Genomic DNA, 17707 nt, shown 5'->3' on the forward strand with positions numbered 1-17707 from the left:
TCCTCGGATCTTGATTCAGCCAGTCCATTAGGCTAATAACATCAGTGTCTTCTATGTGCAGTCACATAGTTCGTGACACCTAAAGTGGTCAAAAAGTTGACAACCAACCTTATTTCAAATTTAAAGACGTGTTGCGAACTTTTTGGCTACTTTGGGAGTTATGAACTATTTCACGCTGACTGTACGCATGATCTGTCATCCGAAGTGATAGCACTGAGCACGTCTGCATTGTGATATGGTTATAAAATATTGCATTCGTATTTACAGTGTGTCATTTCACACGTGCATCGGTAGCCTTTATTATTGTAAGAGTACATAGTGAACGGTGAGTGTACCTAAACAGTACATGTTGGTTTGGACTAGTATCGATTGGGTTCAAAATAATTGCATGGGTTAGGTAAGCTATGGAACTGGGAGGACACTATTTTAATTAATTGGTATTCTATGTAATTCAGAGCTTGCAAATTAATAAACGAGGTCTAAAAGGAATTGTTATTAGGTAGTTCTAAAAGGTTAATTAAAATGTTTTGTAATGCCGTCGTTCGTTTCAGCCCAATGACGTCCATTGCTGGACAAAGGCTTCCAAGAATTTTCATAACGACCGGGCTGCGCTGGTCGCATCCAGGTTCTTTCCGCGAACTCGACCAGATCTTCGGTCCACCTAGTGGGAGGCCTGCCCACGCCATAAAAGCAAATAATACTTAGGTTTAAGGCTTAACTCGCGCCAGCGCATATTATCCATACATTGCAGTTTTAGTGGAGGCCCTTATACTTCTAATTATGGGAAACCATAGAAGGATGATGATGAAGACTGAGCCTGTATGTATAATTAAGGTTCGAAGGCAATAAATATTTATTTTATTTATATGATATCTATATATGTATATAAAAGAAAGTCGTGTTAGTTACTCCACTTATAACTCAAGAACGGCTGAACCGATTTAGCTGAAAATTGTCAGGGAGGTAGTTTAGAGCCAGGAGAAGGACATATGATACTTTTTATCCCGTTCGAAATTAAAAAAAAAGTCTGCTTATTTATTGCCATTAAGGCGGAACAAAGTTCGCCGGGTCAGCTAGTTGGTAATAATGATGAAAAATAACAGCTACCCTCGCTACCCTTTTCATCACCAAACTTAGCTAGTTCACATATTATATCAACCGCTAGTATAAATAAACTACTGTAGGTACTCGGCAGTTCATTATAATGAATTCGAAGAAACAGTATGTGACACATACGGTTCTGAAAAGTTATAATCATATGCATGTTACCATGATAAGAGGAAGAATATACTAATAAGAACATACTCATAATATTAAAGGTTGTTCTGTAAGTAGCAACTACATGACGGTGTTCTTATACATATGTTACTACTAAGTTACTTGACTGCTTGCCTATTATAATTAAAATCTTAACTAAATTACCATAATAATATTTTCGCGAGTAGTTATAGCCTGACCAGGAACATAAAAACCCTCGCCATGTTGCGGAAATCTAATGGTACTAATTTCTTTTAATGGCAACAATAACTAAAAACTTCATTGACATGTCACCTTGCATGTCAGTCTATTGCTGTCAAAGTGTAAACAAACTTTATTTTAAATGTGCGCAATTGATTTTGTGAATGAAATTGCTAAAATCTTTTTATAGTCGTGAAAGAAAAGTGGTTCACAATGTGTAAAAGTATTTGTCGAAGAGAAATACCAAGGGTTCGGACAATATTTTCATTGAATAATGTTTCCAACAAAGGTTGTCAAATTGACTGACATGTTTATCGTATAGTACAGTCCACTATGAAAATTAGCTGTGGTTTGTTTCAACTACCTATTTTAAAGTTTTTTGTCACTTTCTAAGTGTTGAATTTTATGGAATTGGGAAAGAAGTACCGAGTTTGAAGCGTTCATGAGCAGACATTGCAGTTGAATATTCAAGTTCTGAATTTGATTATTGATGAATAATAAAATAAATCCTACTATCTCGATTGATGGTTTCATTTAATTTATTTAAACCAGATTACCTATAATAATATGTTTTCGTTAATTTATGAAAATATTAAATTAGCCCGTAATCCTGAATCCTGATACATAAAGTTAGCCTATTAATTTAACACAGGTACGACTGTACTCAGTGTTGCACTATCAAATGCAATTGATGCGCCTCTATGCCAGGGTTTTTATGTTCCTGGTCAGGCTATACTATAATAGCGAATACATTGTATTAGTGAATAATTCGTCTTAAGAAGACTCTATTGGACCCAAGTTCAATTTAATTTGTTTTCATATGTAAAGGAGAATGAAAAATATTTTTTAGTTACAAAATCAAGGTTATCAAATCATGTAAGTATAAAATTCAACTGAATACATAACAGTATAATATGTAACACGAGTCCACGTATGAATCACCTGGTACATGCATTAGTAAGTTAATTATTCGGAACGTGCTTCCCGTAGTAAACAATGGACAAGGTATGTAGGTACATAAAGATAAAGAATAACTACAAAAGTAACAGTTATATTGCATTCTGCGAATTTTTTTATAAACATAACACAGTTGTCGCCTAAAATGTATGTTACGTTAAGATTATATTTGAGTTATTTTGTTCGTTCGTTTTAATTCGAGGTGTATGATAGTTAGACCTCAAAAAATTGTACTACATTTGCGGTCGGTATTGGTAATCTATTTTAATTAATCTAATATTTTAAGAATCTGATATTTTGAGAATAAAGGAAAAAATATATCACGCCAAAACATTATCATCTTTCCTAAGACCATCAAAAATAAATAATGCGGTGCATGGTTTTGGATGCAGGCCGCTACCAAGCGGAGGAGGCCTATGTTCAGCAGTGGACGTCCTGTGGCTGAAATGATAGTCCAAAATAAAGCTACTTTCAATTCAATTCAATTTATTTTCGATTGCGACCAGGCAATATTGCCGCAACGTCACGGTAGCTGACCACAGACTACAGACGTCATTGCGAAATTGTTTAGGTACTCTGTGCGGATCTACCAACGGTGGCATTTACAAACAAACTGACGTGTTATTTGAGAGTAGTATTAGTTATGGGAAAAGTAATCGATGTTTGGTACCTATCTCGTTACATAAGTTATGACTATGGTCCGGTTAATGAGATTTTTGGCTTGAGCTTTTATATTCTAACTAGCTGCCGCCTGCGACTTCGTACGCGTGGATCCCGTTTTAACCCCTTAGGGGTGGAATTTCGTAAAATCCTTTCTTAGCGGATGCCTACGTCATAATAACATCTACCTGCATGCCAAATTTCAGCCCGATCCGTCTAGTGGTTTGGGCTGTGCGTTGATAGATCACTATGTCAGTCAGTCAGTCACCTTTAGATCAAGTATGAACTTTCATATTAGCAGAAGATGAGTACGCACAAGCTGGTAATCTTAATTCCGAAACCAGGCCGGGTAATCTTAATTGAGACCCGTATTGTAAATATGACACTTATGCCCGTTTTCACCATCAATCCCTAAGTTTTAAGTGACCCCTATGGTAACACGTAATATGAATTTTGTTGGTATAGGGGTCACTTAAAAATTAGGGATTGATGGTGAAAACGGGCATTAGAATCGGACTCTAGTCTCTATTAGCTTATTAAATCCTAAGATCGGTAAAAAATACATCTTACCCTAGGGACAGACCACCGATTTTTCGTCGGCCGATTAGTTCGATCGGGCAGTTAATCAGTATGGGCATTTAGGGAAGTGCGCACATTAGACCGATTTCGATTTCATACAAATTAGAATCGTGCTCAACTATCGCCGACAAAAAGTTGGTGGTCTGCAACTACTTGCAAAATAAGTATACATAAATATATAATTCTGGGTTCAGCTATTACAGCAGCTTGGCTAAAGTTAGAAGACATCAATGAAAACGTATGGAGCAATCATGCATGTCATCGTATAATTTATTAAAGGTTTTTTTAAAAATGCACATTAGTTTACCTTATTGACAATATTATGTAATAATGTAAACACTAAACTGGACATATTGAGGAAAAACAAACATAAATGTTAAGTAAAAATTCACAGTATTTATTTATCATACTGATATTATCAGTTATTACAATAAAAATTAAATATGTTACGATTATGTACCGCAATTATTTTTTATAACCTTCAAGCGCGTTCCAAGCTGGTAGTAATTGTATTGACAGTGAAAATAGGAATTACTCGAATACTGCACATGCTACATAATAATCGGTCGATATTTCAATAAAATAAACGAAGCTTAGCTACAAAAAGAGACAACTAATTTATTTTCTTCATTGTCAAGGTTTCATAATCTTCTTCAATAGAAGAAGATTTAGAGGATCTAAAAAACTTTTCAACTAAGTTTCTACAGACAGCACATCACAGTTCAGGTTAGGGTCAAATAGAGGGTTATATCAATTAGCATTTATATCTCCGCAATCTTGACGTTACTGTAGGTCTAGGATGCGCACCACGATAAACTTTTATCGAGACATTTTATCGATTTTGAATGATAAGCCCATACATTTGTCGTCTAAAATCGTCGATAAGATTTTATCATGGCGCGCATTCTTACAGACTTTTTGTTGGCCGATAGTTGAATCGGGCTGTTAATCAGTATGGAAATGTATGAAAGTGCGCACACTGGTATCGGTCGATTCTTCATACAAATTAGTAGAATTGGGCCCAACTATAAGTCGGCGGTTTGCGGGGAGTCTAAAACTATTGAACACTCACCAAACCGTTGGTGTGGCATCAATCCGCCGTCCATAGCTGTGGTCATGTGCGTCTTGAAGGGTGTCTTCATTCGGATCGTGTAGTTGAGCTTTTTCGGCCAGGTACCTTCCGAGACGTTCTGAAAAAAAAAAAAAAGGATTTTACTGGTAGAGAGATTATTGGTTTCGAACCTTATATTATCACATTTAAGTTCAAAATTTGGTGGCACCAGAAGGTTTAACAGGCAAGGGAATCAAATGTATAGGGTCTAATTGTTCGCTAAAGATCTTTATATCGTCGACGGAACATCAGTACTTATAATCGATCTTATTACAACTTCATAAGAAAGAGATCAGTGTTACTGTGACGTTTGTACACCCATTTCTAAGTCATAAAACTAGTACACACAGCAAAATATTTTGTATAAAAGATTATGATAAAAATGTACTGAAACAGAAATTTCACTAACTCAATGACCTTGACATTATTGACTTCGCTGCAATCAATTAGGTTTTTAAGCTACTAAAATACCTAATTTTTTGGTGTACACGTTAGTCAGCTTTGTTGGTTAGCTAAATCTAAAAGGTCTCATTTCGCTAAGACCACAGAATAATAAATAAGTACTACGTACAGAAGTTTTACTTCGCGAAGGTATTTAGAAAAGGGTATGCTCAATGTCATTAACAATATGGTGTAATTTAGCCTGTCTCAAGAGTCAAGCACCATTTTGTTGACAAACGTCAGTGATCGGCACTGCGCCGAAGCTATAGGGCTGACTTCGGCAAAATGATGTGACGTGAGGTGCCAAACTGCGGAAAATGGCGGAGGAAATACATGATTTAGTTAGCATGAATTATCATGAATAATATTAACTACTTATTTACCTCTCAGTGTCTTGAGGCAACTTAAAAAAGTACATTCTGTGTTTTTATTATTATTTAGGCAGTGAAATACTGCACAGTATTTAGTACACCATTTTCTTTATTTCCTTCCATCATACACAAGAATACGCGTGCGTGAGTCAATGTTCGCTGGTATGTGAGGCCTTGTCGAATAGTATCCTGTAGGTGGGCCATCGTGCGTGTTTTGTTTTCGATGTAAACTCGCGGAGATGAACAGGCCTGCTAAGACGAAGAAGGATAGATAGACGGAAATTCGGAAATAGCGTTGGGGAGTTACATCTTGCATGGTTAATGTGTATTGACAATGATGTACTATGTAACTAGAAAAACTTCCTGTGTTTGAAGCGGCAGTAGTATTGTTTGCTTAAACCGTCATTTAGTCATGGAGTATTCTTTTAAGGATCTGACTTTGAGCATCATTGTGCATTGATGATTTACTATGGTTGAGTTGCTCAATCTATGGTTTTTTATTTTTATACTTCTGTACGTTATTTTTTAAATAAATGTTAAGCCTCAGTTTTTATCGTATTTGATCTGTGCGTGAAAAAACGATTTTAGGTCAGAAAATATACATGTGAACAATTTCACGCTTTTCTTTGATTTCGCGCCATAATTCGCGTCACTCTTACAGAATTATACGATTTTATCCTTTTGGTGATGAAATAAAATGGCTTTATACAGTTTTTACCAAGAAAAAAAAATTAAACCAACCGTGCGATGTGGAAGTCATTGGGGGAGGCCTATTTTCAGCAGTGGACGTCCTATGGCTGAAATGATGATGATGAAGGTCTTATGAAGTAAACGTAATCGAGTAAAATAAAGACGTACCTGAAATATCACAATCGCTTCATCGGGCCGCATGTTTTTGGTGAAGTCGAAGATATCCGAATCGTTGGTGAATGGCATGTATCCTCTACCAGTACCACCTGTTTAAAAATACATACACATTTATTATAGAGTTTAATGAAACTGCTATCTGACATTGGACAAAAGTATATGACATGACCATGCTTAGCAGGTGAAGTGGGAATAGGCTGGGCGTGTCTGTGGTAGAACAGTTGGATGTCGGGTCGAAGAGTTCTGCTTCTCTATTCCCTAAGTCCCTAGACAAGTGGCAAAACGTGACATTTTTAATTTCGAAATGCCTACGCTCTGGCGTTTTTTTATGTAGTTACAGTAAAATCCGATTATAACGACGCCCAAAGGACCGATGATAATTATTACGTCGTGTCAAAGAAGTATTTTTTTACGTTATTTCTCAACAAATCAACCAATCAAATCAAAAATATGCGTCGCTAAAACAGTCGGTTGTTATAAGCGAAGTCGTACGGATTCTACTTAGCTTCGTAAAAGGATTCGATTTCTATCAAAAAGTGCCACTTGTCTAAGGCCCCTGGAGTGGAGGTTAGGGCTGTCGTCTTGGCAGCGTAGGATGCCTTACAGCAATATGGAGTTAGGAAGAATATAAGGGTCAGAGTGGCTGTAAATGACTAATGTAATGGCATCGGAAACGGAATAGACCTACCGACATACACCTAATGAGGTGTATGTCAGTCCATTCACCTATTTCACTTATTTCAGTCCATTCCTGGAAAAGTCCAGGAATGGACTGAAATAGGCTGATGATGATAAATACTTAACGCACAGCAAATTAAAGAGCGTGTAATTTGTAATGCAGAGTAATACTATTAATACTCCGGTAAATAATGGTTGTGTTCATCACAAAAGTCTAGCGGTCGATGGGGATTGTACCACAGAATAATAATAAGTACTACGTCCAACCATCGATCCATGAATTGGCAAATTGTCGCCTCGAAAATGAATTGAATAGAAAAGCAGACAAAGCAAACAGGTGATATTTATAGCAAATAAAGAAATTGATTTGATAAACGTACTTGAGAAGGACTGCAAACGTTTCAGGTTCAGTTTTTCCCCAACAATTTCCATCAGAATCGCCGTGAGATTTGTGTCGGGAGTGTACAAAACGGTCGGTGGTACCATTGTTCTGTTCAGTGGAATCGCTTCCTGTAAAAAATAAATTTTTGGAGCAAAGGTGTGATGATAGATCGCTCGTTATCTACATTTGTTTTAACCACATAAGAGTCAAAGCACACGATGCGTTGCGGCGCCGCACCGCAAAAGATTTCGCCGTATCGCGTCGCACCGCTCATATGCTCGCCACAGATATTTCTATGTAAGACGACGCAACGACACCGCTCCGACGTCGCACAACCGCCAAAATACATCTAAGATTTTCTGGCTGGACTTCATAGCTCGTAGAACTGATGGACATTGGGGTAAAGTTCTCGAGTGGCGACCACCAGTAGCCGGTAGACGTAGTGTGGGCAGGCCTCCCTCTAGGTCATTGGTTCCCAAACTTATTTGAAACGCGCCCCCTTTCAACCATACAAAAAATTCCGCGCGCCTCCTCCTCCAGTCAAGATTATTTATTGGTCGTATCGAGCAGTCTGGAATGCATTCTTTCAGCGGTCGCAAGTTTTTTATACTTAAGTACACAGATGGCTCGCGCCCCGCTTTAAAGGTCTTTGCACCTACCCCAGGGGGCTCGCCCCCCACTTTGGGAACCAGTGCTCTAGGTGGACCTACGATCAGCTGAAGGTTGCGGGAAGAATCTGGATGCAGTCAGCGCAGAACCGGTCGTTAAGGAAACCCGTGAGTATATGTGAGTAACTCCAATCTAAAGTGTTTGAGGATTCTGCTGGAGATTTCAAGTTGAATAGAAAACAACTGAAGATAGACCAAAAGAACAAACTAGCCAAAGACTTGTCACAGGGTAAAACAATATTTTGAGACAATTGAAAATCATGATGAAAATTTGATGCAAAAACTACTGGGGTAACTCAAACAGGTACCAACTGATTAAAACTTAACTTGATAGTGAATACAAAGTGAAAGAAAAACCCAATAAAAGTGCCTGGTGATCAGTGCTAATGGGAAATAATTTTCAGATAATAGTCATCCCTCTTCTAAACCAATAAAATAGTAACTTCAACTGAACAATCAAAATTACAGACTTAATTAAACTAAGCACTGATTAGGAAGCCCCTAATAGATCATAATATGATTTATTTGTGTACTGTGTGTGTATTACATCATTGATAAAAGGACACTAAGAAATTTTGAGTTCTTCAATAGCAGCAGCATAAAAAAAATGTTTTCCAATTGATAGACGTTCTGAAATAGTAAAGTACGGGCTCTATTTTACAGGAACACCATGGCGGCACAACCAGCGGCCACCTTCAAAAAATTCTAATACAGCTCTATAGTGAGTAGCTTACCTTACGTCTGCGCACTTGCGAAGCCGATTTGGCAGCACTACCAGCACGGACATGCACAGCGCTGTCTGTCTCACTCACTCGGTCACCAGTAGAGCCTTTTGCTGCACACTCCTCCGTCTGCTTCCATTTTGATACTGTGGCTGTGGTGTGGCAATTCTGGTCTGTACATGGAGTCTCTGTTTGGCAAGCCATAGGCACGGTGGCGCCACTGGGTGCACCATCATGGTGCTTGGGGGAAATAGAGCCCTTAAAGTTACCCGATTTTATTTTATTTGCTAAACAAAATGTAATCAAAAAATTATGTACACTAAAAATCCATACTTACGTTGAAACAAAAAAAAAACCACTAAAAAAATGGTTGACGAACTTGGTAACAAAAAGATGAAAAGCTTTTCAATCATATAAAATAAGGCAGGCCCAGTGATGTGGATAAGCAGCGCAAATTGGCAGAAGCTGAAGGAACCCAAGTGAGTGACAAAAGAACCACAAAAAAAAACTAAAAACAATGAGAAAAATAAAATAAACAAATCATATGACAATTTGATATCATAAAAGGCTACTGGAATTTAAAAAATAATACTTACAGGCCGCTCGATGTCTATAAATTCACCAACAGCATGAGTTGGTTTTGAATGAATTTTGTCTCTAAATATGAAGAGGATGACGAAGAAAAATATTGGGGCCAGGAACTCCATAGCCGTCTGGATGAACCGTCTCTTACGGACCACCCCATGCTTCCACATCAACACACCAAGCGTCCTAATATTCATTGTAACTAGATTTCACTTCACGGTATCGAAACCCACAGCTGTGTGTGACTCACACAAATATTTCAAATTTCAAACACTTGTACGACTCCAGCCGATGACCGCACACAACTGAACCATCATTATGTTAATTTCACTTATTATTAGGACCATTAAACATCGTAATTACATGGGATAAAGATAAATACAGAAAGATAAAACTTTATATCCGAATCTTATGTGGAAGGATAATTTAGAGCACCTATCTATAATAAAAGCTCAAACAAGAAATTATTCCTGATGAGACAATTTATTTAGATGCACTACAAAGTTGAAACAGGTAGATATTTATTAAATTCGAGAGAAAAGTAAGCGCAGTCGCAAAGACTACTTTCGTCCGGATATGATTGACATGTCAACAATGACATAAATTATTGATTGCTGTTATTCATAGAGCTGTGCGATACTATATTTCAATTCTTGGTATCGATTATTCAATCAGGTCTTTGATCATTCACCATCACCAATCTATTATTTCCTCTCACATTATTATGGATGTATGGTATTTTAGCAATGATAAAAGTATGACTTTTGTTTGACAAAATAGAAAGGCATGGGCATAGTGATTCAGAACTGCCTAGGTCTACTCAACGTCGATCGTATTCGTCGTTGTCGTCGATCGGACGTCAATGTGTTCGCCTCTGCCCTCAATACAGAACGACACACAAAACTCAATTCAATCAATCTCAAGCATAGACTGAGACAATGTTTTACTTTCCTCTATGAACTGAGATTTATTTCAATATTTATGTCAAAAACACGACTGCAATTGAATCGACTTTTGTATGTAGTTTCGACTGATACTGACAACAAGCCAAAGTTAGTAAAAAGTTAGATTTTGCAACTCGTAATGCAAACTTTGTACCTATTCAATTTTAGTAATCGATATAGGAGTCGATTTGGAATTACTCTTATCGAATTTAGAGGTAACAAAGTGTAATTTTAATTAGTATTTTTAAAGTATTCCAATGATACATTTATTTTCGTTTTATTAAACCATTCGTAAGGAACACTGAAGTTTTTTAAAATCATAATCGACACTCATACATTTTGATAAATTATTTCATAATAATAATATGTCGTGAAACGGAACGCTTCTATTCATTTCCTTTTCCTTTCGTTCGAGTACTTCTGTCTGTCAGGCTTGGCGGGAAAGTAAAGCGTCTTTTAGAAGTTTTAATAAATCTGTTTGTGTTTTTTAAAGCTGAATGTTGTGTACCTGGGTACTTCTCATTTACACTCAAATTTGATGGTCACACAATAATTGTTCATAAACGGTATAAGTTAGAACAATAACTTTGAAATCAGATGATAAAATATCTATTTAGCTACATACAAAATAAATTTTATCGTAATAGAAGCAAATATAATATGAAAAAATCACATAAAACGATAAAAAACGGGGTCATTTTTCGCGTTCTCATCGTGTCACACCTTCGGTTGCAATGAAACATTTGGTTACTGCATTCACAATTTTCATTCAATTTGTGTGTAGCATATACTAAAATCATCGTAATTAAATATACTTTCCACACAATAATCAAAAAAATATCTTCTTATAATTATTTTGAATTGAGAAAGCGAAATACGTTGGTCACACGATTTTAGGTACCTAAAATTTTGAGTAATAATACAAGATTGCCGTTAAACCGAACACCAGCAACCAATCACAGCATTCTATTCCATTAACGTCAGTCGCGCTTTGACCATTGGGGAGGTGAGATAGGTCGATCGTCGCTTCGCGAAAAAAATACGTAACTTTTTGTGATTATCCATAGACATACCGTCGCTTGCTTGAACAATATTTTCTACCTCTAAAATTTAAACAATTTATTTGAAACTTTGCCATTGAAAACTTAACATGTTAGACTTATTTATATCCGTACAAACTAAATCTATCAATGTTTCGCTGTGTGACGTAAAATGTGTTGGATTATGTACGCATTGAACCAATCTATTGCATGTCAAAAAATTACCTAACTTAATACAGTTATTGTCATGTACACTAAGCATATTAACATTAAAGTCACCCAATAATATAACATTGTCACACCATGTAAACGTTTCCAATGACAAAGACACCGCATCGAGAAATATATCAATATTAAGCCACGGCGGCCTATACGCAGTCCCTATAACTATCTTCCTTCCACTCACTGTTAGGCATAACCACATCTGCTCGACATTTTCCGATGGAGGGTGAGGCAGAACCCGCGCGCTCACTCCTAGGCGTACATAAAAACCCACTCCACCGCCGCGCGNGTGGCAGAACCCGCGCGCTCAGTCCACGGCGCACGTAAAAACCTACTCCACCGCCGCGCGAGCGCACGGAGCTCGGTCGCGGAACGTGTCTCAGTCTGTATCCCGGCACCGCCGGTGCGCGCGCGTCCTGTCCCTCACGCAGCCACGTCTCGTTTATTGCCAGTAGGTCGACGTGATGCTTTTCCACAGCCACTATAAACTCATCGTGACGTGTACCGAGAGAACCAGCATTAAGTAAACCCAACTGTAGCTTACGTTGTTTACTCGTGCCCGGTAATCTTATTATTGTAAAATGTATTAGTACCGATCGGCACACGTCGTATTTTGATCATTATTCGATACGTAGCTATTGAAATGCGGCTAGTAGGCGTAATTCGACTGTGACGCGAGTGACAGAAAACAGCAAACCGGTTTTGTGAGTGTGGATCTAAGTGTAAATTATAGTGGTGTGTAGGTCTAATATACAGTGTGTCCGGGCATGTAGTGATCAAACTTTAAATAAAAAATATATTTTTGTTGAGGGACTGATAATCAGTTAGAGTTCTTTTTTATTGAGGTACTGATAATCCGTTTTTTGCTTCTTTAGCATTTCAGAATGCCACCAGTGTCACCCTTAAAACCGATTGCGTAGAATCTTGTAACTTAGTAAGTGACGTAATCGGTAAAATTTTAGCTTGTATTTAAGTAGGTACTTATTTATATTATGTTATTGCTATTTATCTATGAAAATAAGACAAAATATATGTTTTATAAATACTTAAGAGTCATTTACAGTAGTAAAGTTTGAAAAAAATATTGCTGTGAAGTACAGAATCACTTTCGTGGCATCAAAAAATTCAAAACGTTAAAGCTTCCAAACGAGACTCACTATTTGACTGATTTACTGAGAATACAATCTTCACATCAAGCGCTACAATTTTTGTTTACAAAAAGTTGAAATAAGTTAGAAATAAAATTCGCCACGAAGGTGACGATGAGAACCGTGGCGATGAGAAATAGCCACCTACATAATGATTCTAGATTATTAACAATAATTAAGTGTTCGCGAACTGGCCGTCATAAGTTTAAGCAAATTAAAACAGTTAAAAAAATCCACTTCAAACTCCTTTTAATTTAAGTAGCCTTGTAAGTAGTTATGGCTTAATATTAGAAAGCACATCAACTACTTACTGCCCGGATAGTCTCTTACTGACAAATAGTCATTGGGCACGTCATCCTGATATCCGCAGCGGCGCGCCCCTACGATGGTGTCGATCGGTATCTTGGAGTCGTCGTTACATCCGAACTTGGGTGAGCCCATGCACGTGTCTCGGCACCTCTCCCATTCGACGAAGTTGTTCATGTTGCCCCCGCAGCCCGAGTACGAGAACTGAAGGCATTCTTCAGTGAAACTGTTGTAACCGTAACTGGAAAAGTAGAATTTAACTTAAATTCTAAATCGGGGGGCACGGCAGTGCCCCCGCCAAGTCGAGCTTATTTTAACATTAAATTATTTAAAGTTAGAGCGTTTGGTGCGTTTAGTACTGTTCCTTTTTTAACCGACTTAAAGAAAAGGAAGAAGCAGAACTGCAAATAAGTATGTACCGATTTCCAAAATGCTTTTTAAGTTCGATAGGGTTCCTGAGGTGGTTCGTGGTCCCATTGTTACCATGTCAGGATCTGATGATGGGATCATGAAAATCGAGGGCAACCTTCATAGACACGTCAAATGGTTTCTTAAGTTATTCAAGTATTTGCATCTGGACGTACGTACTCACCGGTATATGTTTGAGCTGCAATCGCCGTATAGCGGAGGATCATAGCAAAGCGCTGGTTTGCCCGACCTCTTTGGCACATATGCCCACGGCGGCGGCATCATACCATCCCGAGGTGGCCCCAGAACTTAGGAACGATTAGTTTTCATGATTACAGTGTTACAGTTACATATTTTAGTGATATAACACTAGCCAAAAGGATAGACCTCGACTGCGGTATTTGAATTGATTGTAAATTGATAACTTTTGTTCGCGGCTTCTCCCGCGTGCGAATGTTACCCAGTCCTCTAGACAAGATGGCAAAACGATTGAAATCTCGAAATCCCTTCACGAAGCTACTACAAATGTCACGTTTTTGTTTACATGTTACTTACCACCCCAATCCGCAGGCCAGTCTTTTACATCTTGTCCATACGGCTTATCATGTATACTGGGATTGTAGGGGCCGCCCTTCCCAGCTATGGCCTGTTGGTATTTCGCCATCCACTGAGCCCAGGCGCCTTTAGCCTCGGGCGGTGCGTCCCAGCCGTACCAGATATGCTTATTGTAGGGATTGGTCATTTTGCTCGTTACGGGCACGAAGAAGTCTTCTTCAGATGAGCCACCTCCGTGGCAAGCCCATATTGGAGCAATTTGACAGAATATAAGAAAGCCAATCAATGTAAACTTCAACATTTTTGTGCGAGCATTCAGAAATTATTTATTTAGGTAGGTACATCACGTGCACACAAGAGTGACAAGAGTCCATGCTACCAATACTTCCCAAGAAATTGAGAAACATGGATGCGAGAGAAATTCTTATTAGGTAACATTAATTGGTTAATTTCACACTACTCGTAGCTAACAAAGTTCTGTTAATAGATTCAAGTATGAAAGCTTCGTCGTTAGATTTAATTTTTAACTTGGGACAATTAGGGCATGATGTATTTTTATGACATTATAGCATAGAAATAAATTTCAGACGAGTAAAATTTTATCATTCTTCTGGTGGGGAATTACTTAACGAATCTTTACGACTTTTAAATAACTAATGATATTTTATTACCTAGATTGCGACTTGATAATATGATAGCTATGGGGAACCACTCCTAACTCTAAAGCTAGTTAGGTACAATAGAAAAAAACATCAGCTGAAATCGTTCTTTCTTTATTATGTTTTCTATTTACCATAGTCATATTCGTTGGGCTCGAAACACAGGATAACGCGCCACGGTAAGCTTTTATCGCGCCGAATTTACGCGTAAGCTCATGCGACTAAGATTTGTCGTTTAAAAATGAGCGATAATATATGAAATGAATAACGTAGATTTTTTATCGTTAACTTTTTATTTCATCGTATTCGTTAGGATCGTCAAAAAAAAAGTAACTTTGTGGCCATTTCTTGTTTTTTTTCTTGGCTTTCGCGGTTTGCGATCATCCACAACGCTTGTAGCCACGACTAGTGGCTTCTAGACTTCTCAACGAGTAGGTGGTGTAAAAACGTAGATTTTTTTATAGCTACGCTATACCTCTTGCCAGTATCGAGTTAAAAACGGGGAAACGGGAATTCAAGGAAAGTTGCCTAACTAATATCGGAATTTATTAACTTTTTATTTCATCGTATTCGTTAGGCTCGTCGTCCGAGTACCCGCAGCGGCGCGCCCACACGAAGCTGTCTATCGGCAGCGCGGAGTCGTGCTCGCAGCCGGACTGAGGGTCCGTCATGCACACCTTGATGCAGGTCGCCTCGTTGAGGAACTTGTTCCTGCTGCCGTTGCAGCCGGTGTAGGTGTACGGCAGACATTTGTCCAGGAAAGGGTTGTAGCCGTATCTGGAACGGAGAAGGAATAAAGGTACTTCTTATTTTGTCGGCCGTTTGGTGTAGTGGTTCGAAGCGGACTACTATTCCGGAGGTTGCGGGTTCGATTCCCGCACAATACAAACATTTGTGTGCATGAACATAATTGTTTGTAATGGACTGGGTGTTTTCTATGTATAATATGTACCTATGTATTTTTTTTTATCCACAACGAGGAAGCTCTTGGCCTGTATCTCACTTGATGGTAAGTGACGATCAGGCCGAAGGTGGAAGCGAGCTTCACCCGGAATCCTCAACCACGGAGGAACNATTTTAATCATCATTCGATGCGTACGTATTGTAGCTGTTGAACTGCGGTTAGTAGGCGTAATTCGACTGCGACGCGAGTGACAGAAAATAGCAAACCGGTTTTGTGAGTGCGGATCTATGTGTAAATTGTAATAGTGTGTAGGTCTAATATATTTAATAGTGAATGTGTAAATAAAGCGGAATAAATGTTGCGGGCGAAATGAAATCATAAATATGAAAATAATAATATGCAGTACCAAGTATGTGTAGGCGAAAAGATAACACTGCTCAGTCTCAAGAATAGAAACGACCACACAAATCAAAAACAAATTAGACAGTAAACAATAAAACAAATAAACATCGATTGGACACAGTAATTCGATCAACAGAGAAATGTTTAGGCTAGGTTTCTCAAACCGTTTTCCCTCCAAAAACCCTCCTTACATCTTCTTCGCACCTGATGCGCATTGCAGGCCCGCCGTGCTCCTGGCGGGCGTAGACCCGGCCCTCACGAGTCCAGACAAACCGCCAGCCGGTCTTCCTGGCTAACTCCCGAGCCTGGTTGAATAGCTGGCGGTTTTCCCTTGTTAGCCTCTCATTAACATACATAGGCCGCGGAGATGAACGCAAACCTAGTCCTTCCGTGGTTAAGCTTCTCCGAACCCGAGCTGCCTTCAGCACTTGGTCCCGGGTGGAACGTCGTGCCAGCCGCACGGTGATTGCACGAGGACGTGGCACCGGTTCTGTTGGCTGCCTAGTCAAGCCCACCCTCCGGCAGCTCACAAGGTCCCTCTCATCCAGAGGGACACCCAGCTTCGCCGCGCAGGCCAACACTAGATGCTGGACACTTTCGCCTTCCTCCTCGGGTATTCCAGCGATATCCACATCGTTGAGGAGCAGCTCTTGATCCCGCTCGTTGAGGTCCCTCTTCAGCTGCGAAACGGTAGACTCCAGAGACTTAATGGCACCATCGTCCGCTCTTTGAGAGGACATCTGGCTCTCAACGATGCCGATCCGCTCCTCCAATTGTGTCACCCTATCTCCGATCGATGTCATAAATGACCGAAGCTCTGCCATCTCTGCCTTCCACACTTTGCACTCCTCGCTTGCTCTCTTCATATTCTCGCGAAAAGTGCGGATATCCAGGCTGAGTTCTTGTATCGTCTGCAGTTCTACAGTCGTGTCGAGTGCAGTGGTGTTCAGCTGGTCTTCCTGGCCCGAAACGTCCATGTTGTGCATCTGCATACCGACTGCTCGTCGCACAGGGGTGCTGTCTGCGTTGGCCCTTGGCATCCTGGCTCTGCATTCAGGGCACAGCCACGAGCTATCCACTTGTGCCGACGGGGGAACGCCGACACAGGCCCTGTGATTCGTTGCAGTGCATTTCGGGCACGTCACCGCCTCGATCGCCGCCAAGAATCTTCCACAGGCGTTGCACTTTGGAGCCATTGCAATGGTATTTGCTTACTAGTTCTATTTAACACTATTTTTATGTATTATAATGTTATTGTTTTCGTTTATTTTAAACGTGCGGGTATGAGTGTAGAGTAAATATTATGATGCACTGAATCTGTGTTTTAAATCGTCACTGATTTTGCCAATTTATAATGCACACACTTGGAGTCCCACCAGGCAAGAAATCGCTAGATTTACTTAATTCTAAACAGTGCTAATATATTAAAATTCGCGCAGCGAACGCTAACGTACACGCAGCTGTCAACGTCCGTGACGTCACTNCCAACCAAACCGAACAGAAAAATCTGCCCCCACTGGGAATCGAACCCGGGACCTCTGCGTCTGAAGCAGGTGGTCTTACCACTAGACCACAGAGGCGGTTATATTTACAAAAAAAAAAGTATTTAAGTATGTTTATATCCGTTGTCTAGTACCGAA

At 39.2% G+C, this 17707-nt stretch overlaps 2 protein-coding genes across 2 annotated transcripts in view; both read right to left on the minus strand.

Moving 5' to 3' along the window:
* LOC114364780 (ATP-binding cassette sub-family A member 1) overlaps positions 1 to 10058 on the minus strand; it is a 59322-nt gene extending 49264 nt beyond the window's left edge. The window contains exons 1-4 of the mRNA XM_028321083.1: positions 9491 to 10058; positions 7503 to 7632; positions 6436 to 6533; positions 4727 to 4844 (exon numbers count right to left, since the gene is read on the minus strand). Of these exons, the coding sequence (XP_028176884.1) occupies positions 4727 to 4844; positions 6436 to 6533; positions 7503 to 7632; positions 9491 to 9676 (532 nt within the window). The 5' untranslated portion in view covers positions 9677 to 10058. The remainder of the gene's footprint in view (positions 1 to 4726; positions 4845 to 6435; positions 6534 to 7502; positions 7633 to 9490) is intronic.
* A 3078-nt stretch (positions 10059 to 13136) lies between these two features.
* Positions 13137 to 14289, minus strand: LOC114364793 (uncharacterized). Its single transcript, XM_028321096.1, has 3 exons — positions 14103 to 14289; positions 13732 to 13855; positions 13137 to 13380 (listed from the first exon to the last, which is right to left on the minus strand). Exons 1-3 carry the CDS (start codon positions 14287 to 14289, stop codon positions 13137 to 13139), a joined length of 555 nt encoding a protein of 184 aa, XP_028176897.1.
* Between the last annotated feature and the right edge of the window lie 3418 nt (positions 14290 to 17707).

The sequence above is a fragment of the Ostrinia furnacalis genome, unplaced genomic scaffold, assembly GCF_004193835.3.
Source record: "Ostrinia furnacalis isolate ACB-3 unplaced genomic scaffold, ASM419383v2 OfSCF7469, whole genome shotgun sequence".
Lineage (NCBI taxonomy): Eukaryota > Metazoa > Arthropoda > Insecta > Lepidoptera > Crambidae > Ostrinia > Ostrinia furnacalis.

Coding starts and splice junctions, on each gene's coding strand:
- LOC114364793 (XM_028321096.1), bottom strand. CDS start 14,289: ATGACCAATCCCTACAATAAGCATATCTGGTACGGCTGGGACGCACCG. Junction 13,856..14,102: donor CTGGCCTGCGGATTGGGGTG/GTAAGTAACATG, acceptor ATCGTTCCTAAG/TTCTGGGGCCACCTCGGGAT. Junction 13,381..13,731: donor TGCAGCTCAAACATATACCG/GTGAGTACGTAC, acceptor CTACTTTTCCAG/TTACGGTTACAACAGTTTCA.